Below are 20,589 nucleotides of genomic sequence, written 5' to 3'. Positions count from 1 at the left end.
AATGTTGGTCCATAAACTTCTTGAGGAAATAAAAGTATTAAAAAAATTTATCTGTAGGTACTTGAATTTCAAATAAATGATAATGTCAGTTGAAACCTTTAAAGAAATTTTGTATCAATAAATATAATATGAGCATCTTCTGGCACAAACAGCAGTGCTATAATGTCATTTGTGGGTAGGAAACACTGGACTTGGGAGTCATAGATTTGCCTTCCAGTCCCTCTCACTGCTTACTTGTATTATGACCATGGACTCCCTTTAGCGCACCTGAACCTCTGTTTCCAAACTGTAAGAGGGGTAAGAAAATCTCCACCTTAGAAGGTCAGTAGGATTTTTGAAAGCATTTTATAGAAGATTTAAAGCTGATGATATATAATCTTAGCCACTATTTCCACATATTGCATGAGATTTTCACAAAACTCTGGAATGTAGACATTCTCTCCCTAGAGGTAGAGAAGGCACTATCTTCTCAGCAAATTTAAGGTCAGTGGCCTGTCTGAGATCCTATAGCCAAAGTGAGAGTGCTGGCACTTTATACATTGAAACAAAAAACAAAAAAGCAAACCCACCTTTCCTCTCATAAACTATAATAGCAACATCACTTAAAGGTTTGCTCTATATTTAGGTGTATGCCTGTGTGAGTTTATGTGCACCGTGTGCATGCCTTGTGCTAGGCTGGTGTCCACAGAAGCCAGAGGGTTTTATAGAAGATTTTAAGTTGTCTCACGTAGGTGCTGGGAACTTAATTTGGGTTCTCTACAAGAGCAGTATTTGTTCTTAGCCATTGAGCCATTTCTCCAGCCTAGAGTATCAGGTTCAGGATCACTTAAATAGAAGACAAATGCAAAAATAAAGTCTAGTTATTTCTTATTGTCTGCTTAAAGGTTCCAAGCCTGAATGCATGTTTCTCTCTTTGTCAGCGTGTGACTCAAGCAAAAGAGTGGTATTTTAGACAAAGGGCCAATAAGAGAGAAAAAAAAAAGGAAGTAATACTTAGTGATTTTGTTTTGTTTTTTAGAGACAAGGGATCACAGAGTGTTATCTAATCTGGTCTCAAGCTTGTGGACACAAGTAATCCTTTTGCCTCAGCCTCTTAAGTACTCATGTACCAGCATTCTTTGCTGGAATTCTTTTTTAATTCCATAGCACACTATTATTTAAAATCATTTAATGTATCAATATTACAGTATTAATTCCCTACAGATAGGAGACTGCATGGTGCTGCTTTAGAATAAATGGCATTGTTTTGTTTGCTTTACTATTTGAGTATGTTATCTTTTGTTTTAATAGGGAGAAAAATGAAAGATACTATTGTGTCCTTTTCAATGATGAACACCATTCATATGATCATGTGATATACAGTCTACAAAGAGCTCTTGACTGTGAGCTCGCAGAGGCACAGTTGCACACCACTGCCATAGACAAAGAGGTGCGTGATCACCGTATGAATTATGTTGCTGTCTTAACATCCATTTCTGGCATTCAGGTCTTAACTACTTTTTTAAAAAGATGGTTCATTATAGAATTGAAATGGGTAGGATGCAACCATTACAGTCTTGAACTCACAGTAACTGACAGGATTAGATTTGTCAGTGTAGCATCACAGATAGGGTAGGAGAGTGTGAGCCTCATTCCTCCTGAGGACTGTTGGCAATTAATGGTTGCTGAGGGAAGGGCTACCATTTCCTCCATGATACTGTCACTTATACGTTGTCTATACTCCAGTAAATAACTCCTTATCCTTGATCATTCAAGCAGCTATAATTAAACTCAGTGAGTTACCAAATAAAAAATACACAAAAATGGGGAGCATTTGTTTGGAAGAAGGGTTTTGGCACAAGAAGGAGGAGGATGACAGAAAATAATGGGAGTTGAAATGACTCAAGTTCATTATAATCATGAAATTGTCAAATTTTTAAAAATTAAAAATAGGGGCTGGAGAGATGGCTCAGAGGTTAAGAGCACTGATTGCTCTTCCAGAGGTCATGAGTTCAATTCCCAGCAACCACATGGTGGCTCACAACCATCTGTAATGAGATCTGGTGCCCTCTGCTGGTGTGTAGACGTACATGGGGGCAGGGTGTTGTGTTCGTAAGAAATAAATAAATCTTTTTAAAAAATTAAAAATAATTCTGTCTAGACATAGATCTGGTATTTTTTGCCTATGCTAGATAAATGCTCTTCCATTGAACTACATCCTTAACCCTTTGGAGGTGTTTTGTTTTGAGATAGAGTTGATTATAGCCCAGCTCGCCTCAGACTTGATATGTAGCTGAGGGTGATCTTGAACTCCTGATCCTCTTGCTTTCATTTCTTGAATTCTGGGATTTAGAGGAGTGTGCCAGTCTGACTGGTTTAGTCACCTCCCCACCCTGCCTTTGTTTTTTTTTCTCTTTTTGAGACAGAGTCTCACTATGTATCTCTGGCTATCCTGTACCTCACTATGTACGTCGGGTTAGCCTCAAAATCACAGACATCTGCTTGCCTCTGCCTCCCAAGTGCTGGGATTAAAGAAGTGCAGCACCATGTCCACCTTGTTTAGCCCTTTTTAAGGGACCCAGTCTCCTTATGTAGCTTAGGCTCTCCTTCAATTTGAGGTCTTCCTGCCTCCTGGTTGTTGGAGTTACATGCTTATGTATCATACCTGGATTTTATTCTAGCATCTTAAAACTTCTAGACAATAAATGATTCATAATTGACTACCCATTCTCATTTTCACCTATAATTAGGGTCGCCGGGCTGTCAAAGCAGGTGTTTATGCTACTTGCCAGGAGGCAAAGGAGGATATAAAGGTAACTTTCTGCATTATCTACGGAGAGAATTTCAAAAGGAAATATAGATTTATTTCTAGGAGCCTAAGTAGGAAAGCCAAGTGGTTTTATTGTTACCATCATTAGTGTCTTAAATAGAAATAGGTCTGGGAACTTGGAACTTGGGTTGTATAGCTCCTTTTATGACATATAGGTTACTAAAGCATCGTTTAGATGTGTGTTTTCACTCCTCTTGTTATTACAGAGTCATTCAGAAAATGTCTCTCAGCACCCACTCCATGTGGAAGTGCTACACTCCATGGTTATGGCTCACCAGAAATTTGCTTTGCGCCTTGGCTCCTGGATGAACAAAATTATGAGCTATTCAAGTAAGCATGCACCCTGCTTATCTGATTTTTAATTAATGATTGTGTTTTACAAAAATGTTTAAGTTGTTTAAATATCATTGAGATTTCTTCTTTCTTGGTCAAATATCCATTTTGATTGATCTTTCCAGGATTGCATTTCAAGTGTATAAAACAAGTTTGTTTTCAAATGCATAGTATCAAATAACATTCCTTATATGGTGGCATGATTATTCTTGGTATCAAACATAGCAAGGTTAATTTAATCTTTTCATACGATTATAAGAACACTTTTAGAGCTATCATGTGAAGAGAAACCCCTTGTCTTCCTGTATTTGTAGGTGACTTTAGGCAGATCTTTTGCCAGGCCTGCCTCATAGAAGAACCTGGCTCTGAAAATCCCTGTTTTATAAGCAGACTAATGCTTTGGGATGCAAAACTTTATAAAGGTAAGTAGACCTCTGCTTATGAGACTCAAGAATCAAGGGAAGAGTATGGCTTCATCATAGAATCAAGGTCTTCCTTGTGTGAAATCAGTTATTGAACATGATCCTGATTGATGCTAATATGTGAAGGCAAGGTTAATCACTTTCATTTTTCTTGGTTTAACAATAGTATATTTCATTTAGAGAGAGACAGTTAAAGAGTGTTTAGTCAGATTTATGTAACAATGATTTTTATTAAACCTATGTTTTAAAAAAATGTAACCGAGAAATAGATAGTAAAATTCGGGAGTCTAAAAGGTATGGAAAAGGAACAGTACAGAGTAGTTCTGAGTGAACCAGTAAGAGCCATTGGAAGGAGGGCTGGAAACGGGGCTCAGCAGTTAAGTGGCACAGTGCTCTTGCAGAGGACCCAAGTGCTCAGTACCAAACTTAGGTGACTCACAGTTGCCTGTAACTCCAGCCCAGGAGATCTGACTTCCCTTCTAGTCTCTGTGAACATTTTCACTTGTACACACACACACACACACACACACACACACACACACACACTTGAACATAATTAAAAATAAAGTTAATCTTAAAAATGTGATGAAAAAAGGTTTGGAGAAGATAAAAGGTAAAATGAAGTGATGGGAGAGGCATAGAAAATGAAAGATTGGTAGTTTTTAAATTAAATTTAGAATTAAAATTGTGTTTTTAATTCATGATATAAAATATTACTGCATCTCTGAAACTATTACAATGGTAATGATAGCAAACCACCTCTACTGTATCTAACCCTGGAATAATTTGTCTTGGTGATGCCCTCACCCTCTGTTCCCTAATGATCTACAGGTGCCCGTAAGATCCTTCATGAGTTGATCTTTAGTAGTTTTTTTATGGAGATGGAATACAAAAAACTCTTTGCTATGGAATTTGTGAAGGTAATTGCTGTTTATAAATATCACTAAATATAACATAATTTTTATAAATGAAGTAATGAAAGCAAAGGGATGCATATGAAGCTCATTTAGTTTTTTGTTAATTTCAATAAAATATTTTACATTATATAAGTATTTTCACAAATGGTAGTTCGTAGAATGGAAACAGCAATTTTAGAGAAGATAGTTGGAAAATAGTTGGAAGTTATTATGTTATATTCACATACATATTTTTTTTCACACTCATTCTTTTTGATCATTTGTTTGCCTGTTAGTAATAAGAAGTGACTGCTTAAGGGAATAGCAGGAAAGAGGAACAGATGTACATGTGACAGAGGCAGGAAGTAAAAGACCAGTATATGCAACTGAGATTAAAAACACACAAAAAACAAAACAAAACAAAACCCAAAAAAACAAACAAACAAACAAAAAGCCGGGCATTGGTGGCGCACGCCTTTAATCCCAGCACTCGGAAGGCAGAGGCAGGCGGATCTCTGTGAGTTTGAGACCAGCCTGGACTACCAAGCGAGTTCCAGGACAGCCTCCAAAGCCACAGAGAAACCCTGTCTCGAAAAACAAAAAAAACAAAAACAAAAAATAAATAAATAAAAACACAAAGGAGAATTAAAGCTTTCTTATGTTGCTTTATTCATTTTTTCCATGTGTCTGTAAGATTACAAGGTTTCACAGAGCAGAGACTTTGAACTTTTTACTTTGCCTTATTCAAAAATATATAATATTCTGTACTTAATCACTTTCAGTATTACAAACAACTGCAGAAAGAATATATCAGTGATGATCATGATAGGAGTATCTCGATAACTGCACTGTCCGTTCAGATGTTCACTGTCCCGACCCTGGTATGTATGAGTTTTTCTGAGTAAAATTGCTTTGCTTTCTAAGACTTTCGCCTTATGTGGCATCAGATTAAAACCATGTGGGAATCACAAAGTTAGGCCACTTTCTTTTGGAAATTTTAAAGATATTTCTGTGATATATCTGTGTGTAATAACTCTAGTGGTACCCAGGGACACAATAACTGTAAACTACCTTTGTCCAGGTGGTCTGATCTTTATAAATGACATCCAAAGCTGATTTCTTACTCTCTGCAGTGTTGTCTTTCTAACACCAAAACTTTGCATTTTTAAATTTTGCCTTTGTTCTTGAGTTACTGTTTCTGGTGGATAAATGCAGTAAGGTAAGAGTTGAGAAAGGGAGAGTGTGCCCAGCCGTTCTGTGAGATGGCGCTGTGTAGGCCTGGGAGAAGTACTCTGCTTCCTTTTTATGCTATTTCTTTTCCTGTTTCTTTGAAAGTCTGATTAACTAATTCCTATTTCCGCATCTCAAAGGACCAGAGAAAAGAATAGGGAAGAGAATTTAATTGGGGCAAGGGAGAGATATCGCAATAGATAGCAATATGATAGAAGTTGTAAAAGGTATCTTTGTTCTTCATTGCTTCTAGTATGATTACAGATGATAAATATTTGTTAGATAATCTGTGTAGTGGGCTTGGTATCCACACAGGTATTTTCAAGTTACTAAGGAAAGGGGAGCTTTACTTCTAAAAACAAACTTTTATGCTAAGAGTATAGCTCAATGATATAATACTTGCCTAGCATATACAAGGCTTAGGGTTTGATCTCCAAGACTGAAAATAAAAACAAAACCCAAATCCTAGAAATTAACTCCTGAAGTAGTCGCTATTCTTTAAAAACTAGGGATTGGTTTTAATGTTCAATAAATATTTATTAAGCTGAGCATGGTAGCACATGCCTTTAGTTCCAGCACTTAGGATGCAGAGGATCAATATGGGTTCAAGATCAGCCTGGTTTACATAGTGAGCTCAGACCAGCCAAGGCTGCACAGTGAGACCCTGCCAACAAATAAATAAACACACAAATAAATAAATAGATAGATAGATAGATAGATAGATAGATAGATAGAAAAATAAACAAGCATTTGTTACAAGCTGCTTATTTTTGGCCTAGCATGGTGGCACATACCTTTAATCCCAGCGCTTGGAGGAAGGCAGAAGCAGAAGGATCTCTGTGTATTCAAGGCCAGCCCGGTCTATATAGCAAATTTTAGGATATTCAGGACTAAAATTGAGAAATCCTGTCTCCATAATAAACAAACAAGCAGATTTATTTGTGGGAGTGTGTTCTTTAACTGAGGTAGGGAATTTTAAGTCTGAAGCCAGTCTAGGTGCATTGTGAGATGCTGTTTCAAAAACAAAATGAAATACTGGTCAACCAAATGAATTAAGTCCATTACTATGATGCATTAATACTAAGACAAAATTCTTGAAATATTCTGCAGGCCCGACATCTTATTGAAGAACAGAACGTTATTTCTGTCATTACTGAAACTCTGCTAGAAGTTTTACCTGAGTACTTGGACAGGAACAATAAATTCAACTTCCAGGGCTACAGCCAGGACAAACTGGGAAGAGTATATGCGGTAATATGTGATCTAAAGTAAGTGGCTGGGGTTACAAGGTGGGGCACCTGTTAAACACTGTGCTGACTTGCTCTGTCGTGTAAGCAGACATCTGTCCCTCCTGTTATCTAGGACTCTCTTAACCGTGATGGCAAGCACAGAGAACTTTGACTGTCTCGTGCTAATGCAGTTGGTCTCCACATCTGTGGATCTACCCAGCAACTTGAAAGTAATAAAAAGATGATTGATTCTGTACTGGACATGTACAAATTTTGTTCCTGTTTTTATTTCAGACACTTAGTATAACAAGTGTCTATAGAACATTTACTATGTTATACGTATTACATTGCTGTGGTGTATATAGGTTATTTGGAAATACTTTATTATTTTATATGTTTTGGAAGTAGAGTTATGGAAGTAGTTCCCCACTTTTGTAAATGTCCTCAAGAAAGTCTTACTGAATTTAAAACCAACTGAATAAAGAAGGTGCTGAGGACAGGCCTGTCACATGTACGTGGGCCATCAAACAACTCTCCATTGTAATTTCCACACTTTCCTCTCACCTTTCACTCATATGCTTTGTGGTTCTGTTCCCCTTATATACTCTCAGTTTCCAATAATCTGCTTATTTTTCTTTTTACTTTCTTTTTTGATACTTACCAGCCTATTGATACTTACCAGAGTTCCCTTAATTCAATTTTTCTTCCTAAAGAGGACTAAAAATGTATTTTTATACTAAAATTGGGATAGAGTTCCCTTAATTCAATTTTTCTCCTTGAAGAGGACTGAAAGTTAATTTTTACACTAAAATTTGGGGAGGGGGGCTAGAGAAGTTATTCAGTGTTTAAGGGTACATACACTAGAGTTCAGTTCCTAATACCCACATCAGGTGACTCAAAACTACCTATAACTCTATCTCCAAGGGATGTTACTATCTCTTCTGGAGATAAAATGGAAATTTATTTTAATGATCTGAACTGTTCTATCAAGTGATTCTAATTTTTGTTTAAGACTTTTTAAAGTTATTTTTCAATTATGTGTATGTGGGGTTTGTGTGTGTACAAGTATCTATAAGTGCCTCTGCCTCCCAAGTGCTGGGATTACAGGCTGCGCTAGCACTGCTCAGCTAAATAAAAAAAATTTAAAGCTCCAAGTCATATATGATGGGGGTAAAGTTTTATCTACTTATGATGACTGTGTGGGATAAGGAGGGTAAACAAATAGACTTCTAGTCAAACTTAAAAATAATTTAGTCTGGGGCCTGGAGACCTAGCTCGGCACTTAAGAGCGCTGGCTGCTCTTCCAGAGGACCCAGCACCCACATGGTAGCTTACAACTGTCTGTAACCCAATTTCAGGGGATCTGACACCTTCACACCAGTGCATATAAAATAAAGTTAAATAAATTTATAAAAAATAATTTAGTCCGTTTAAAAAATAGGGTTAGGAATAAGGCTCAGTAATTGAGTGTTTGCCTAGAATATTCAAAGCCCTGGGTTTGATCCCTAGTCCTGAAAAAAAAAAAAAGACAGATTTCTGGAATCTCTACAGTGGATTCTTTATTTTACCAAGAGAAATTCTTCAAGACTTTCTCAAATTCTTTTATTTCAAGATGTCATTGTGTCATGATTGTTTTTTCTTTAGAGTTTAATAAATTGTTACATTATCATACCTCTAGTATAAGTATTGATGGTAGATGTCTTGGGGTTTCTGTTACTGTGAAGAGACACCATGACCACAGTAACTCTTTTAAAGGAAAACATTTAATTGGGGTGCTTATAGTTTTAGAGGTTTAAGTCCATTATCATCATGACAAAAGTGGTAGCTGGTAGGCAGACATGGTGCTGGAGATGGAGCTTAGAGTTCTACATCTTGATCTGCAGGCAGCAGAGACACTGAGTGTACCTTGAACATAGGAGACCTCTAAACCTACCCCCATAGTAACACACTTCCTCCAACAAGGCCACACCTACTCCAACAAGACCACACCTCTTAATAGTGCCACTCACTATGGGGGCAATTTTCTTTCAAACTATCATAGTGGATAAATCCAGTAGTGATAAGCATGTAGCCATTGCTACTCAGATTTACTCCTTAGCTAAATTATATGTAAGTCATTTACTCAAAATACAACTTCCTAATGGCTGTAGTTAAAATGACCTTGCTAATTTATTGATGAACCTTGGTCTACTTTACAGGATATGATATCATCACTGTGCCACATTCTCATAACTGAGTTATTTTAGATAAAACTAACATAATTGAAGTAACCTGTTCAACAGGGTGCAATTCCCTCTCAAAGCGGTTCTGTGTGATTTATTAGTGTTTCTCATGTGGTAAAGAACTTTGCTTGTACTGACTTAATTTTAATATGGCAGCATTATTACAAAGTAGGTGGTATAATCTTGGCTTGTAGATTGTATTTGCCTAGATCACAGAGCTACTAAGCATGGAACTGGGATTTGGATCTGACTTTTTTTTGTTGTTGTTGTTTTTTGTTTTTCGAGACAGGGCTTCTCTGTATTGTTTTGGAGGCTGTCTGAACCTAGCTCTGTAGACCAGGCTGGCCTCAAACTCACAGAAATCCACTTACTTCTGCCTCTCTGCCTCCCAAGTGCTGGGATTAAAGGCGTGCGCCACCAACACCTGGCTTGGACCTGACTATCTGTACCGTTCACATTTCTTTTACATCATGTATCTTCACAGAGTGTATAGACAACAATAATGAAAACTGTTCTGAATCTTACCTAAACATAATTCAGAAATAATTTTGTTTAGGAAATAGTTATTAAGTCCTGTTTTCTGCTTCTTAATATATACATTCTGCAGTTATCCTTATTCTCTTTATATGTGTTAATTTAATTTTCCCTCAAAGCTACTTTTAAATGAATAATTGCTATAAATACTTAAGTATCCATAAGTTTTTTTTTGTAATTTGTAGTTCTGTACAGTCCAGCCATGCACTGTACTTACCTGACTGTACCTAAATATAAAACAAACCCCTTGGTGCAAGTGGGTACTCTGTTCGCATTCATAGAAATTTTAGTTTTCCCCAGGCAGTGAATTCTAACTTTAAGTAGCCTTTCCCTGCATTAGAAAGTTCTTGAACTTTTGTCCATTTTGTGGCTTTCCTTGTTTGGTTGTAGCTCCCCTTGTCCATTTAGGACAAAATGATTCAATTCTTAAAGACAGCAGTCTTGTCTGCCAAGTCTTTTCTAAATTAATATTCCTTTCTGCTGAACCTGTGCCTGTTGAGTGAGTACCATAGCATGTCAAGAAAGGAACACAGGACCCCAACTGAAGTTTACCCAGTAAAGTCAGAGGCGGGGATCTCAATTTGATTTTGTAACTTGGTCTATGGAATATATTTGATGGGGTATTTGGTTTCTTAACTTTTAACAGTGAATAGAAAAGATATTCATTTGAACTTTGATTCTATTAAGGAAATTTCCTTTTATTATTTTAACCAGTATCTGTGTCCCATTTCTGAAAAGTGTAGCAGACCCTCAAATCCCCCACTCCTGTTTCTTTCTTCCATCACTTTTGCTTTTCCTGCCCCTTGCATGTTTACATGTTAGGTCAGAGCTCATGCATGAACCATGGCAAGCTAGGAATGTAAATTCTCTTTTACTCTGTGTCAGCACTGTTCAGATTAGCCAAGGAGTTGTTAAAATGAAGATTCTTACTCAGTACACCTGATTAGAGTGCAAGAGTATATTTCTGAAAAGTTGGTACTGTTTATGGACCACATTTAACTTATGGTGCTATGAAACAACCCAACCTTGATGACACTTTTTATGGATTTCGTCTTGAAGAAATAATAACTAACATACTTCAATTTCTTATTTGATAAGGTGCTGCTAATTGTGTTTTTATTACATTTATTTGTTTATTTTGTGTATGTGCATGTGTATGAGTGTGCATGACTCAGCATGTATGGAGAGTAGGGGACAATTTGCAGGAGTCATTTCCTTTCTTCATGTTTGTCTTCAGCATCGAACTCAGCTCATTTGCCTTAGTGGCAAGCATCGATACCTGCTAAGTCACTTTGCAGGCTAATAAAAAAAATAATAAATTTAACTTATAATTAACTTTTAATTATGATTATTATAATTTAATGAATACTAAAGGTTAATTATAATTTATTATTGTTATTATTGAGACAAGGTCTCTATTAGTTCTGACTATTCTGGAGCTCTCTATATAGACTAGGCTGACCTCGAACTCACAGAGATCCTCCTACCTCAACATGCTGTGCTGGGATTAAAGGTATATACTACCAGGCCTGACTCATAATTATATTTTTAATTAAATTAAATTAAATTAATTAATTATTTTTTCATAACAGGGTTTCTCTGGCTTTGGAGACTGTCCTGGAACCAGCTCTTGTAGACCAGGCTGGTCTCGAACTCACAGAGATCCACCTGCCTCTGCCTCTCGAGTGCTGGAATTAAAGGCCTGAGCCAACACTGCCCAGCTATTTTTAATTTTTAATGTATAGCTACCACATTGATGGTTATCTAAAACATAGGAGAAATTAAACCATAATCTCCACAATTTTTGTAATCCATATTTTTTTCTGTATTTATTTCACTGTCTTTTATGTTCTGCATTACTTTCTTTTGTAAAATTTTTTTTTAGTAAATCTTTATGTGTGGTTGTGGCTAACATTTGAGTATAGTGTTCACTGTATCTCTTTTCCCAATAATTTTTAATAGTTTATCATATCCTGAGAACTTACTCATGATAAATTTTGTTTCCATTGAAACCAGTTATTGTCAACCAAAAGAGATACTGATCTGGTGAATTGTAGGCTAACATAATTGCACAACTGTAGGCCTGCTGGTCTCTTTAAATTTGTGTATCCTATTGTTCAAGGCATGGAGACACAGAGGTTTCCGTCCTTCTTTCAGGTTCTGAGTTCTTAAACCCTGGGGGTAGGAAGTTGAACTTATCTGTGCCTGAAAGAATTTGACTTGGCTGTTTGAGTGATGGTTATAAAAAGTCTAAAGAAGTCTTTCTTATTTGTGTCTTTGTGTGGCTTGGGTATCAAGGTAATTGTAACCTCGTAAAAAGAGTTTGGCAGTGAGCCTTCTGCATCTATTGTGTGGAATACTTTATAGATGAATTTCCCTCATGAACATTGATGCAAAAATACTCAATAAAATACTAGCAAACCAGATTCAAGAACACATCAGAAAAATCATCCACCATGATCAAGTAGGCTTCATCCCAGGAATGCAGGGATGGTTCAACATTAGAAAATCTATCAATGTAATCCACCATATAAACAAACTGTGAAAGAAAAACCACATGATCATCTCACTAGATGCTGAAAAAGCCTTTGACAAAATCCAGCACCCCTTCATGATCAAGGTCCTAGAGAGATCAGGGATAACAAGAACATACCTGAATATAATAAAAGCAATATACAGTAAACCAACAGCTAACATCAAACTAAATGGAGAGAAACTCAAAGCAATTCCTCTAAAATCAGGAACAAGACAAGGCTGTCCACTCTCTCCATATCTCTTCAATATTGTACTTGAAGTCCTAGCTACAGCAATAAGACAACAAAAGGAGATCAAGGGGATACAAATAGGAAAAGAAGAAGTCAAACTTTCACTATTTGCAGATGATATGATAGTTTACATAAGTGACCCGAAAAACTCCGCAAGGGAACTCCTAGAGCTGATAAACACCTTTAGCAAAGTGGCAGGATACAAGGTAAACTCAAAAAAATCAGTGGTCCTAGTATATACAGACGATGAAGTGACTGAGAAAGAAATCAGAGAAACCTCACCCTTTACAATAGCCATAAACAGCATCAAATATCTGGGGATAATGTTAACCAAGGAAGTGAAAGACCTGTATATCAAGAACTTTGAGTCTTTAAAGAAAGAAATCAAAGAGGATACCAGAAAATGGAAAGATCTCCCATGCTCTTGGATTGGTAGGATCAACATAATAAAAATGTCAATCTTGCCAAAAGCAGTCTACAGATTCAATGCAATCCCTATCAAAATTCCGGCACAATTCTTCACAGACCTGGAAAGAACATTAATCATATTTATATGGAAAAACAAAAGGCCCAGGATAGCCAAAACAACCCTATACAATAAAGGAACTTTAGGAGGCATCACCATACCTGACTTCAAGCTCTATTATAGAGCTATAGTCCTGAAAACAGCTTGGTATTGGCACAAAAATAGGCAGGTAGACCAATGGAATCAAATTGAAAATCCTGATTTTAACCCACACACCTATGAACACTTGATTTTTGACAATGTAGCTAAAACTATACAATGGAAAAAAGAAAGCATCTTCAACAAATGGTGCTGGCATAACTGGGTACTGGTATGCAGAAGACTGCAGATAGATCCATGTTTATCGCCTTGTACAAAACTTAAGTCCAAATGGATCAAAGACCTCAACATATATCCAGCCACACTGAAACTCTTAGAAGAGAAAGTGGGAGATATTCTTCAACGAGTTGGTACAGGAGACCACTTCCTGAACAAAACACCAGTGGCATAGACACTGAGATCGACAATTAACAAATGGGACCTCATGAAACTAAAAAGCTTCTGTAAGGCAAAGGACACAGTCAACAAGACAGAAAGGCAGTCCACAGAATGGGAAAAGATATTCACTGACCCCACATCTGACAGAGGGCTAATCTCCAAAATTTACAAAGAACTCAAGAAGCAAATCTCCAAAACACCAAAGGATCCAATCAAAAGGTGGGGTACAGAACTAAACAGAGAATTCTCAATAGAGGAGGCTAAAATGGCCAAGAGACACTTAAGAAAGTGCTCAACATCCTTAGCCATCAGGGAAATGCAAATCAAAACAACTCTGAGATACCATCTTACTCCTGTCAGAATGGCTAAAATCAAAAACACCAAAAACAATTTATGCTGGAGAGGATGTGGAGAGAGGGGAACACTCCTCCACTGCTGGTGGGAGTGCCAACTCGTACAGCCACTTTGGAAAGCAGTATGGAGATTCCTCAGGAAAATGGGAATCAATCTACCACAAGACACAGCAATTCCACTCTTAGGCATATATCCAAAGGAGGCAAATTCATACAACAAGGGCATCTGCTCCACTATGTTCATAGCAGCATTATTTGTAATAGCCAGAACCTGGAAGCAACCTAGATGCCCCTCAACTGAACAGTGGATAGAGAAAAGTGGTACATTTACACAATGGAGTATTACTCAGCAGAAAAAAAAACAATGGAATCTTGAAATTCACAGGTAAATGGATAGCACTGGAAGAAACCATCCTGAGTGAGGTAACCCAGTCACAAAAAGACAAACATGATATGTACTCACTCATATATGGATTTTAAACATGGATCATGAGAGTGCCAGTCTGTACTTCCACTGACAGAGAGTCTGGGAAACAGGAAAGAATTAAATGATATACATGGTACCCAAGAGAAGAGAAATAAGGCAAGATCCTCTGAACAGATGTGGAACATGGCGAGGGGTTGGGGGGAGGGGGACCTGGGAAATAGAGAGGGGGAGAAGTGGAAGAGGGAGTAGGACATGGAGGAACAGGAAGGTCGACTGGGGGGGGGGTAGGATAGGGGGAAGAGGGAATCATAGGTTAGAAGACAGATCAGGCACCATTGTGACCTCTAGTGATCTAAACGGATGACACCAATTGGCAAGCTAAGCAATAGTGTAGAGACCACCTCGAATGCCTATTCCTGATAGTGAACTTAATGTCTATAACCATCCTGGAGCCTTCATCCAGTGACTGATGGAAGCAGAGGCAAACACCCACAGTTAAATACTGAACAGAACTCAAGGAACCCAGCAACAGAGAGAGAGGAGCGAAGAGCAAATTGGCAAAGAATGGGCTGGCAAAACCAGCAGAGACAGCTGATCTGAACAGGGGAGAGCTCTTGGACCCCAGACAGACAGCTGGGAGGCCAGCATAGAATCGATCCAGACCCCCTGAATGTGAGAGTCAATGAGGAGGCCTGGGCTACCTATGGGGTCCTGAGCAGTGGATCAGTGTTTATCCCTGGAATACTAACAGACATCGTGTGTCCATAACACAAAGAGGGTTGCTCTCTCTGTCTGGACTCTTAGGGAAGTGCCTGGGCCCTACCCTGAATGAAATGATAGACTCTAGATATCCCCTATGCCGAAGGAATTGGCAATAGGGTGGGGGGATGGGGGATGGTAGGGGGATGCGGGAGGGAAAGGGAACTGGGATTGACATGCAAAACAAGCTATTTAAAATTAAAATAAAAAAATGTCTAAAGAAGTCTTGTACTGTATTTATCTATATAGGTGTCTGTGATGGGACTGCCCTGGGTACTGTATTTGTCTACAGGTGTTTGTGACTGTCCTGTCCTGTAAGAAGCTAGATTGCTTATTAATTATTCTGGAAGAGAACTTAGAAAGCCAGGCGGAGCTTTGAATGCTGTCTCTTGTAGATGATTCCCTTATTTTGCTAGTTTTATACAAATAAAGCAAAATAAATGACTTTAGTTCTACTTAAAGGTTCTAATTAGTGTAAAAAATTATAACTATAATTTTGATGAGTCAGCATTGTCTATAACCCTAAGAACCTTAAAATCATCTCAGAATAAAGAAGTGAACTATTTCTTTTTCTCCTAAAATGACAGGTATATCCTGATTAGCAAGCCGCTAATATGGACAGAAAGGCTAAGAATGCAGTTCCTTGAAGGTTTCCGGTCTTTTCTGAAGATTCTTACCTGTATGCAGGTATGATAAGTCTAATTCTTTGTTATACAAATAAAATAAAATTAGCTGTAAAAAAATCCACCCCCCACATTTTATTTATTTATTTTTATTTGATTTGTGTGGGTGTCTTGACTGAATATATATCTGTGCCTGCCTGGTGTCCATGTGTGCCAGAAGAGAGCGTTGAGTCCCCTGGAACTCACTGGGATTTCAGGCTGTTGTGAGCCTCCATGTGGGTGCTGGGAATCAAACCTGGGTCCACTAGTAGAGCAGTCTGTTCTTTTAACCCCTTCCTCTCTCTCTAGCCCCTTTCCTCATTTTAAAAAAGACATTAATTGTGGTTTTCAGAGAAGAAAATTTCTATAATGTAGTAGAAATAAGATATAAACACTAACTTGTAATAAGATATAAACATTAACTTGTCCTTGCTTTCATAGGGTGTGTGTGTGTGCACGCGTGTGCGTGTGTGTGTGTGATTAGTTACTACTGCTATAATTAATGCTCATTCAGTGTTTACCTCATGATAAATATATGGTAAGACTACATAAATTGTCTTCAGCTTATAGGTTTATTTTGCTGTTATGATTCTTGTTTTACATATGAGAGAATAGGAACTTTTAATTGCTGGTATTTGCAGTCAGATATCCATGAACTGTTTACTCCTGAAAGGTAGTGTTCTAACTCATATATTCTGTAGTTTAACAGCTATGTTAAAATACTGTACATTTATTAATATAAATTCTGGTATATTTATATTTTGCCATAGAGGAACCACCAACAAGAAAGGCCATGGATTGACTAATCTTTCTTTTCAGGGAATGGAAGAAATCAGAAGACAAGTTGGACAACACATTGAAGTAGACCCTGACTGGGAGGCTGCCATTGCTATACAGATGCAGCTCAAGAATATTTTGCTCATGTTCCAAGAGTGGTGTGCTTGTGAAGTAAGTTAAAGATTTGGTAGTAGAATCAGTGCCTTTGTAAAATGCTCTAATAGTTATTAGTATCATAGTTTTGTGCTACTGCTTTCTTGATATAAAAGCTTATAATGTGATAGTCTTAGATACTTAAAATTAGGTTATTAAGTATAGGATGAAAATTCATTCTTTTATATTTGATTAGAAAATGTATCCCCATGTAGTTTGCTTATTTAGGAGAATTGCAAGGTTTAAAAATATATGCCTTGGGGGCAAGAGAAATGGTTCAGCTGTTCAAGAGTACTTGATGACTTTCCAGAGGACCTGGGTTCAATTCCCAACATTTACATGGTGAGTCACAGCCACAGCCACCTGTAACTTTTTCTGGCCTCCACAGATAGCACACATACATGATATACAGATAAACGATATACATGCGGGTAAAACACCCATACACGTAAAATAATAAAGTAATTTTAAAAAAATGTATGTTGGGACTACTAGAAATATGGTTCAGTGACTAAGAGTGCATAGTTTTCTTGCATAGGACCCAAATTTAGTTCCCAGCTACACATTAGGCAGCTTACAACCACCTACAAGTACATTTTCAGAGGAGTCTGAACTCTGGCCTTCTTGGGCAACTATGCATGTGTGCAAATATCATACAGGGACACACACAAATACATTCATAATTATAGTAAAAATCCTTTTAAAAATGTATGTCTTAGGTATAGTGTTATATACCTGGAATCCCAGCACTTAGGAGGCTAAGACAAGAGAATTGTTCTGAATTCAAGGCTAACCAGGGTTACATAGCGTCAGGACAGTCAGAACCATATTTATCAAGACCCTTTTGAAACCTGTCTATCCCAGTTTTCCCATATGTATTTATAAATTTATTTAATCAAGAAGTTTCTTACATATATTAAGCCACTTAAAAATTAAGTGTGAAATAAATGTATTGCTTAAGCAACAATTTTAGATCATAACCATTTCTATGTAAAGACCCAATCCCAGGGTAGGGAGGTGGCTTAGTCAGTAAAATGTTTGCCATGCAGCATGAAGACCTGAGACCTGAGTTATATTGAGCTCCAGCATCCACATAAAAAGACAACCATTGTGGTGTGTGCTTATAAATTCAGCACTGGCAGAGGGGTAGAGACATGAGGTTCACTGGGGCTCTCTGGCCCACCCACCCTAAGTAATTAATAGGTGAGCCCTGGGTTGCAGTGAAAAACACTATGTCTGAAAACAAGGTGGATGCTCCTGAGGGGTAACACCCAAGGTTACCTTTGACGTGCACATATGAATTATATACACACCCACACCCACACACCATAGGTCCTCCCCAAGAGAATATGATTTTTTTTTTTTTGAGACAGGGTTTCTCTGTGTGACAATCCTGACTGTCCTAGAACTCACTCTGTAGACCAGACTGGTCTTAAACTCAGAAATCTGCCTGCTTCTGTCTCCTGAGCACCTGGCTGTCCTTTTCTTTCTTCACCTTTGGTGATTTTGGTGATCCACATTAATTCTTAGAAAATATATTGACTCCATTACTCTTCAGACACTGTCAATATATTTACATACTGCAGTATTTCCAATTTAATGTTCAGTAATTCCATCCATAAAACGTTTGATTTCCTCATTTTTCTTTTTTGATTTTTTTTTTAGCTCTCAAAATATCTCCTCATTTTTCCTAATGCTTAAAATCTCTTCTTGTGTGTGGTATGAGGGATCAAACTTAAGAATTTATGTATTAGAAACATCTTCTGGGTGTGGTGGCACACACCTTTAATCCCAGCACTCCGGAGACAGAGGCAGGTGGATCTCTGTAAATTCAAGGCTAGACTGGTTTATAAATCGAGTTCCAGGACAGGCTCCAAAGCTACACAGAGAAACCCTGTCTCTAGAAATAAAACAAAACAAGAAAAGACAACTAGAAAACAGGAAGGAAGCGAGGGAGGGAGGGAAGGGGGAGGGAGAGAGAAGCTTGTGCTCTGCAGCCTTAGAAACTGCTGCTCTGCCCCGTGCTTGCACATGCTCTGTGCACACATGCTCATGAGCGTCGTTTTCTCTCTGTCAGCATCCCTGAGGCCTCACACGTGCTGTGTCAACGCTCTACCACTGAGCTACGTCCCTTGACAAATTCTGTGGTGTCTTTTAGGGCCCACTGGAAAGCCGCTTTCAAAAGTGTGTCTTCCCAATTGTACTTTTTTCTTCTCTTTTTTAACATAACTAAATTTATATCATTTAAGTGGTGCCTACAATTTTTACTCTGATTTTAAATGTTTATATTTCATATTTCCTCTGGTTTTACATCCTATGTAGGTAGTCTAGAACTACATAGAACAATTTTGTACTTGTATTTAATAAATATTTATTAAGTAGTAGGTGACAAAGTAGCTAACTTGTTAACATATTTGTATTTCTCTTTTCCTGTAGGAAGATCTGTTACTAGTGGCTTATAAAGAATGTCACAAAGCTGTAATGAGGTGCAGTACAAATTTCATGTCTAGTACCAAGACAGTAGTACAATTGTGCGGTCATATTTTGGAAACCAAGTCTTACAGAGTATCTGAGGACCTTGTAAGCATACACCTACCACTTTCTAGAACTCTTGCTGGTGAGTGATTTTGCTTTCTATGTATTTCTGATAATCTTCTAGATATTCTGAGTAGTAGTATTTCTCTTTTTTCTTTGTTCCATATAGTCCCATTAGATACTGGAGTTAAGGACTGTCATTATTTCTGTGCTTTGAGAGCTGTCACCCCAATATTTATTCAAGGAGGCTTACTTATGCTTTATACTTCTCCAAGGACCAACTTGGTACTTTTCTATCAGTGTTGATTTTATATCACTTTATGCCAACATTCAGATGAGGTTGCAATTGTTTTGATATCTCTTTTTTATCTTTTAAATTACATTTGTGCATTTATTTCTGTTGTGAGTGGGGGCAATGTGCTATGGTGAGTGTATGTTGATCAGAAGACAGCTTGTGAGAGTTCGATTTCTCCTGCCACCATGTGAGATCAGGGGATTGAACTCAGGTCACTGGGCTTGACAGCAAGCACCTTTACCCACTGAACCATCTTGCTGACCCTCTTGATATTTCCTTAAGAGTAGAATAAACATCTGGAAAGGCAGACTTTTAGTGATGCATATGCAATGTAAGATGTTGCACAATGTAAGATTGTAAGTGCTTGTAATACTGTATTTCTTTTTTTTTTTTTTTTTTTTTTTGGTTTTTTTCGAGACAGGGTTTCTCTGTGGCTTTGGAGGCTGTCCTGGAACTCGCTCGGTAGTCCAGGCTGGTCTCGAACTCACAGTGATCCGCCTGCCTCTGCCTCCCGAGTGCTGGGATTAAAGGCGTGCGCCACCAACGCCCGGCTGTAATACTGTATTTCAAAATTAGAAGTTAAATGTTTTTGTTTTGGAGTATCTTTTCTTTTTCTTTTTTATTTTCTTCTCTTTGTTTTTGGTTTTTTGAGACTGTTTTTTCTGTAATGTTTTGCAGGCTGCCCTGGAACTAACTTTTGTAGACCAGGCTGACCTCAAACTCACAGAGATCCGCTGCCTCTGTCTCCTGAGTGCTGGAATTAAAGGCGTGTGCCACCTGGTTTGTAGTATCATTTATGAACCTAGTAAGAGTGTGTGTGTGTGTGTGTGTGTGTGTGTGTGTGTGTGTGTGTGTGTGTGTGTGTGTGTGTTGTGGCGGGGGTGGAGATTGAATTTAAGGCTTCCTCCACAGTAGACATGCACTCTTTGATACATCCTTAATTCTAGTGAAAATACATTTAAATAATCCAATTTTCCAATTTTGATGAGTTAACTAAAAGTACACTAAAATGGTTTAATTGCTTTCCTGTCCTCTTTTTTCTTCTTTTAAAAATGATTTAGGTCTTCATGTACGTTTGAGCAGACTAGGTGCTGTTTCAAGACTGCATGAATTTGTGCCTTTTGTAAGTAACTTTTTTTTTCTTCCCCGAGCTTGGGTTTCTCTGTATTGTTTTGGAGGTTGTCC

The 20,589-nt window shown here is 37.7% G+C and overlaps 1 protein-coding gene across 2 annotated transcripts in view; it reads left to right on the top strand.

Annotated features, from left to right (window-relative positions):
• Ubr1 (ubiquitin protein ligase E3 component n-recognin 1) overlaps positions 1–20,589 on the top strand; it is a 125,821-nt gene that overhangs the window by 33,098 nt on the left and 72,134 nt on the right. For both annotated transcript variants that reach the window (XM_040746131.1, XM_040746130.1), the window contains exons 6-16: positions 1,291–1,429; positions 2,730–2,792; positions 3,016–3,139; positions 3,457–3,564; positions 4,396–4,484; positions 5,243–5,341; positions 6,801–6,958; positions 15,570–15,669; positions 16,464–16,592; positions 19,011–19,191; positions 20,466–20,527. In XM_040746131.1, coding sequence (XP_040602065.1) covers positions 1,291–1,429; positions 2,730–2,792; positions 3,016–3,139; positions 3,457–3,564; positions 4,396–4,484; positions 5,243–5,341; positions 6,801–6,958; positions 15,570–15,669; positions 16,464–16,592; positions 19,011–19,191; positions 20,466–20,527 — 1,252 coding nt within the window. The remainder of the gene's footprint in view (positions 1–1,290; positions 1,430–2,729; positions 2,793–3,015; positions 3,140–3,456; positions 3,565–4,395; positions 4,485–5,242; positions 5,342–6,800; positions 6,959–15,569; positions 15,670–16,463; positions 16,593–19,010; positions 19,192–20,465; positions 20,528–20,589) is intronic.

This window comes from Mesocricetus auratus, unplaced genomic scaffold (genome assembly GCF_017639785.1).
Source record: "Mesocricetus auratus isolate SY011 unplaced genomic scaffold, BCM_Maur_2.0 Super-Scaffold_100004, whole genome shotgun sequence".
NCBI lineage: Eukaryota > Metazoa > Chordata > Mammalia > Rodentia > Cricetidae > Mesocricetus > Mesocricetus auratus.
This window is presented reverse-complemented; position numbering and strand designations above follow the sequence as displayed.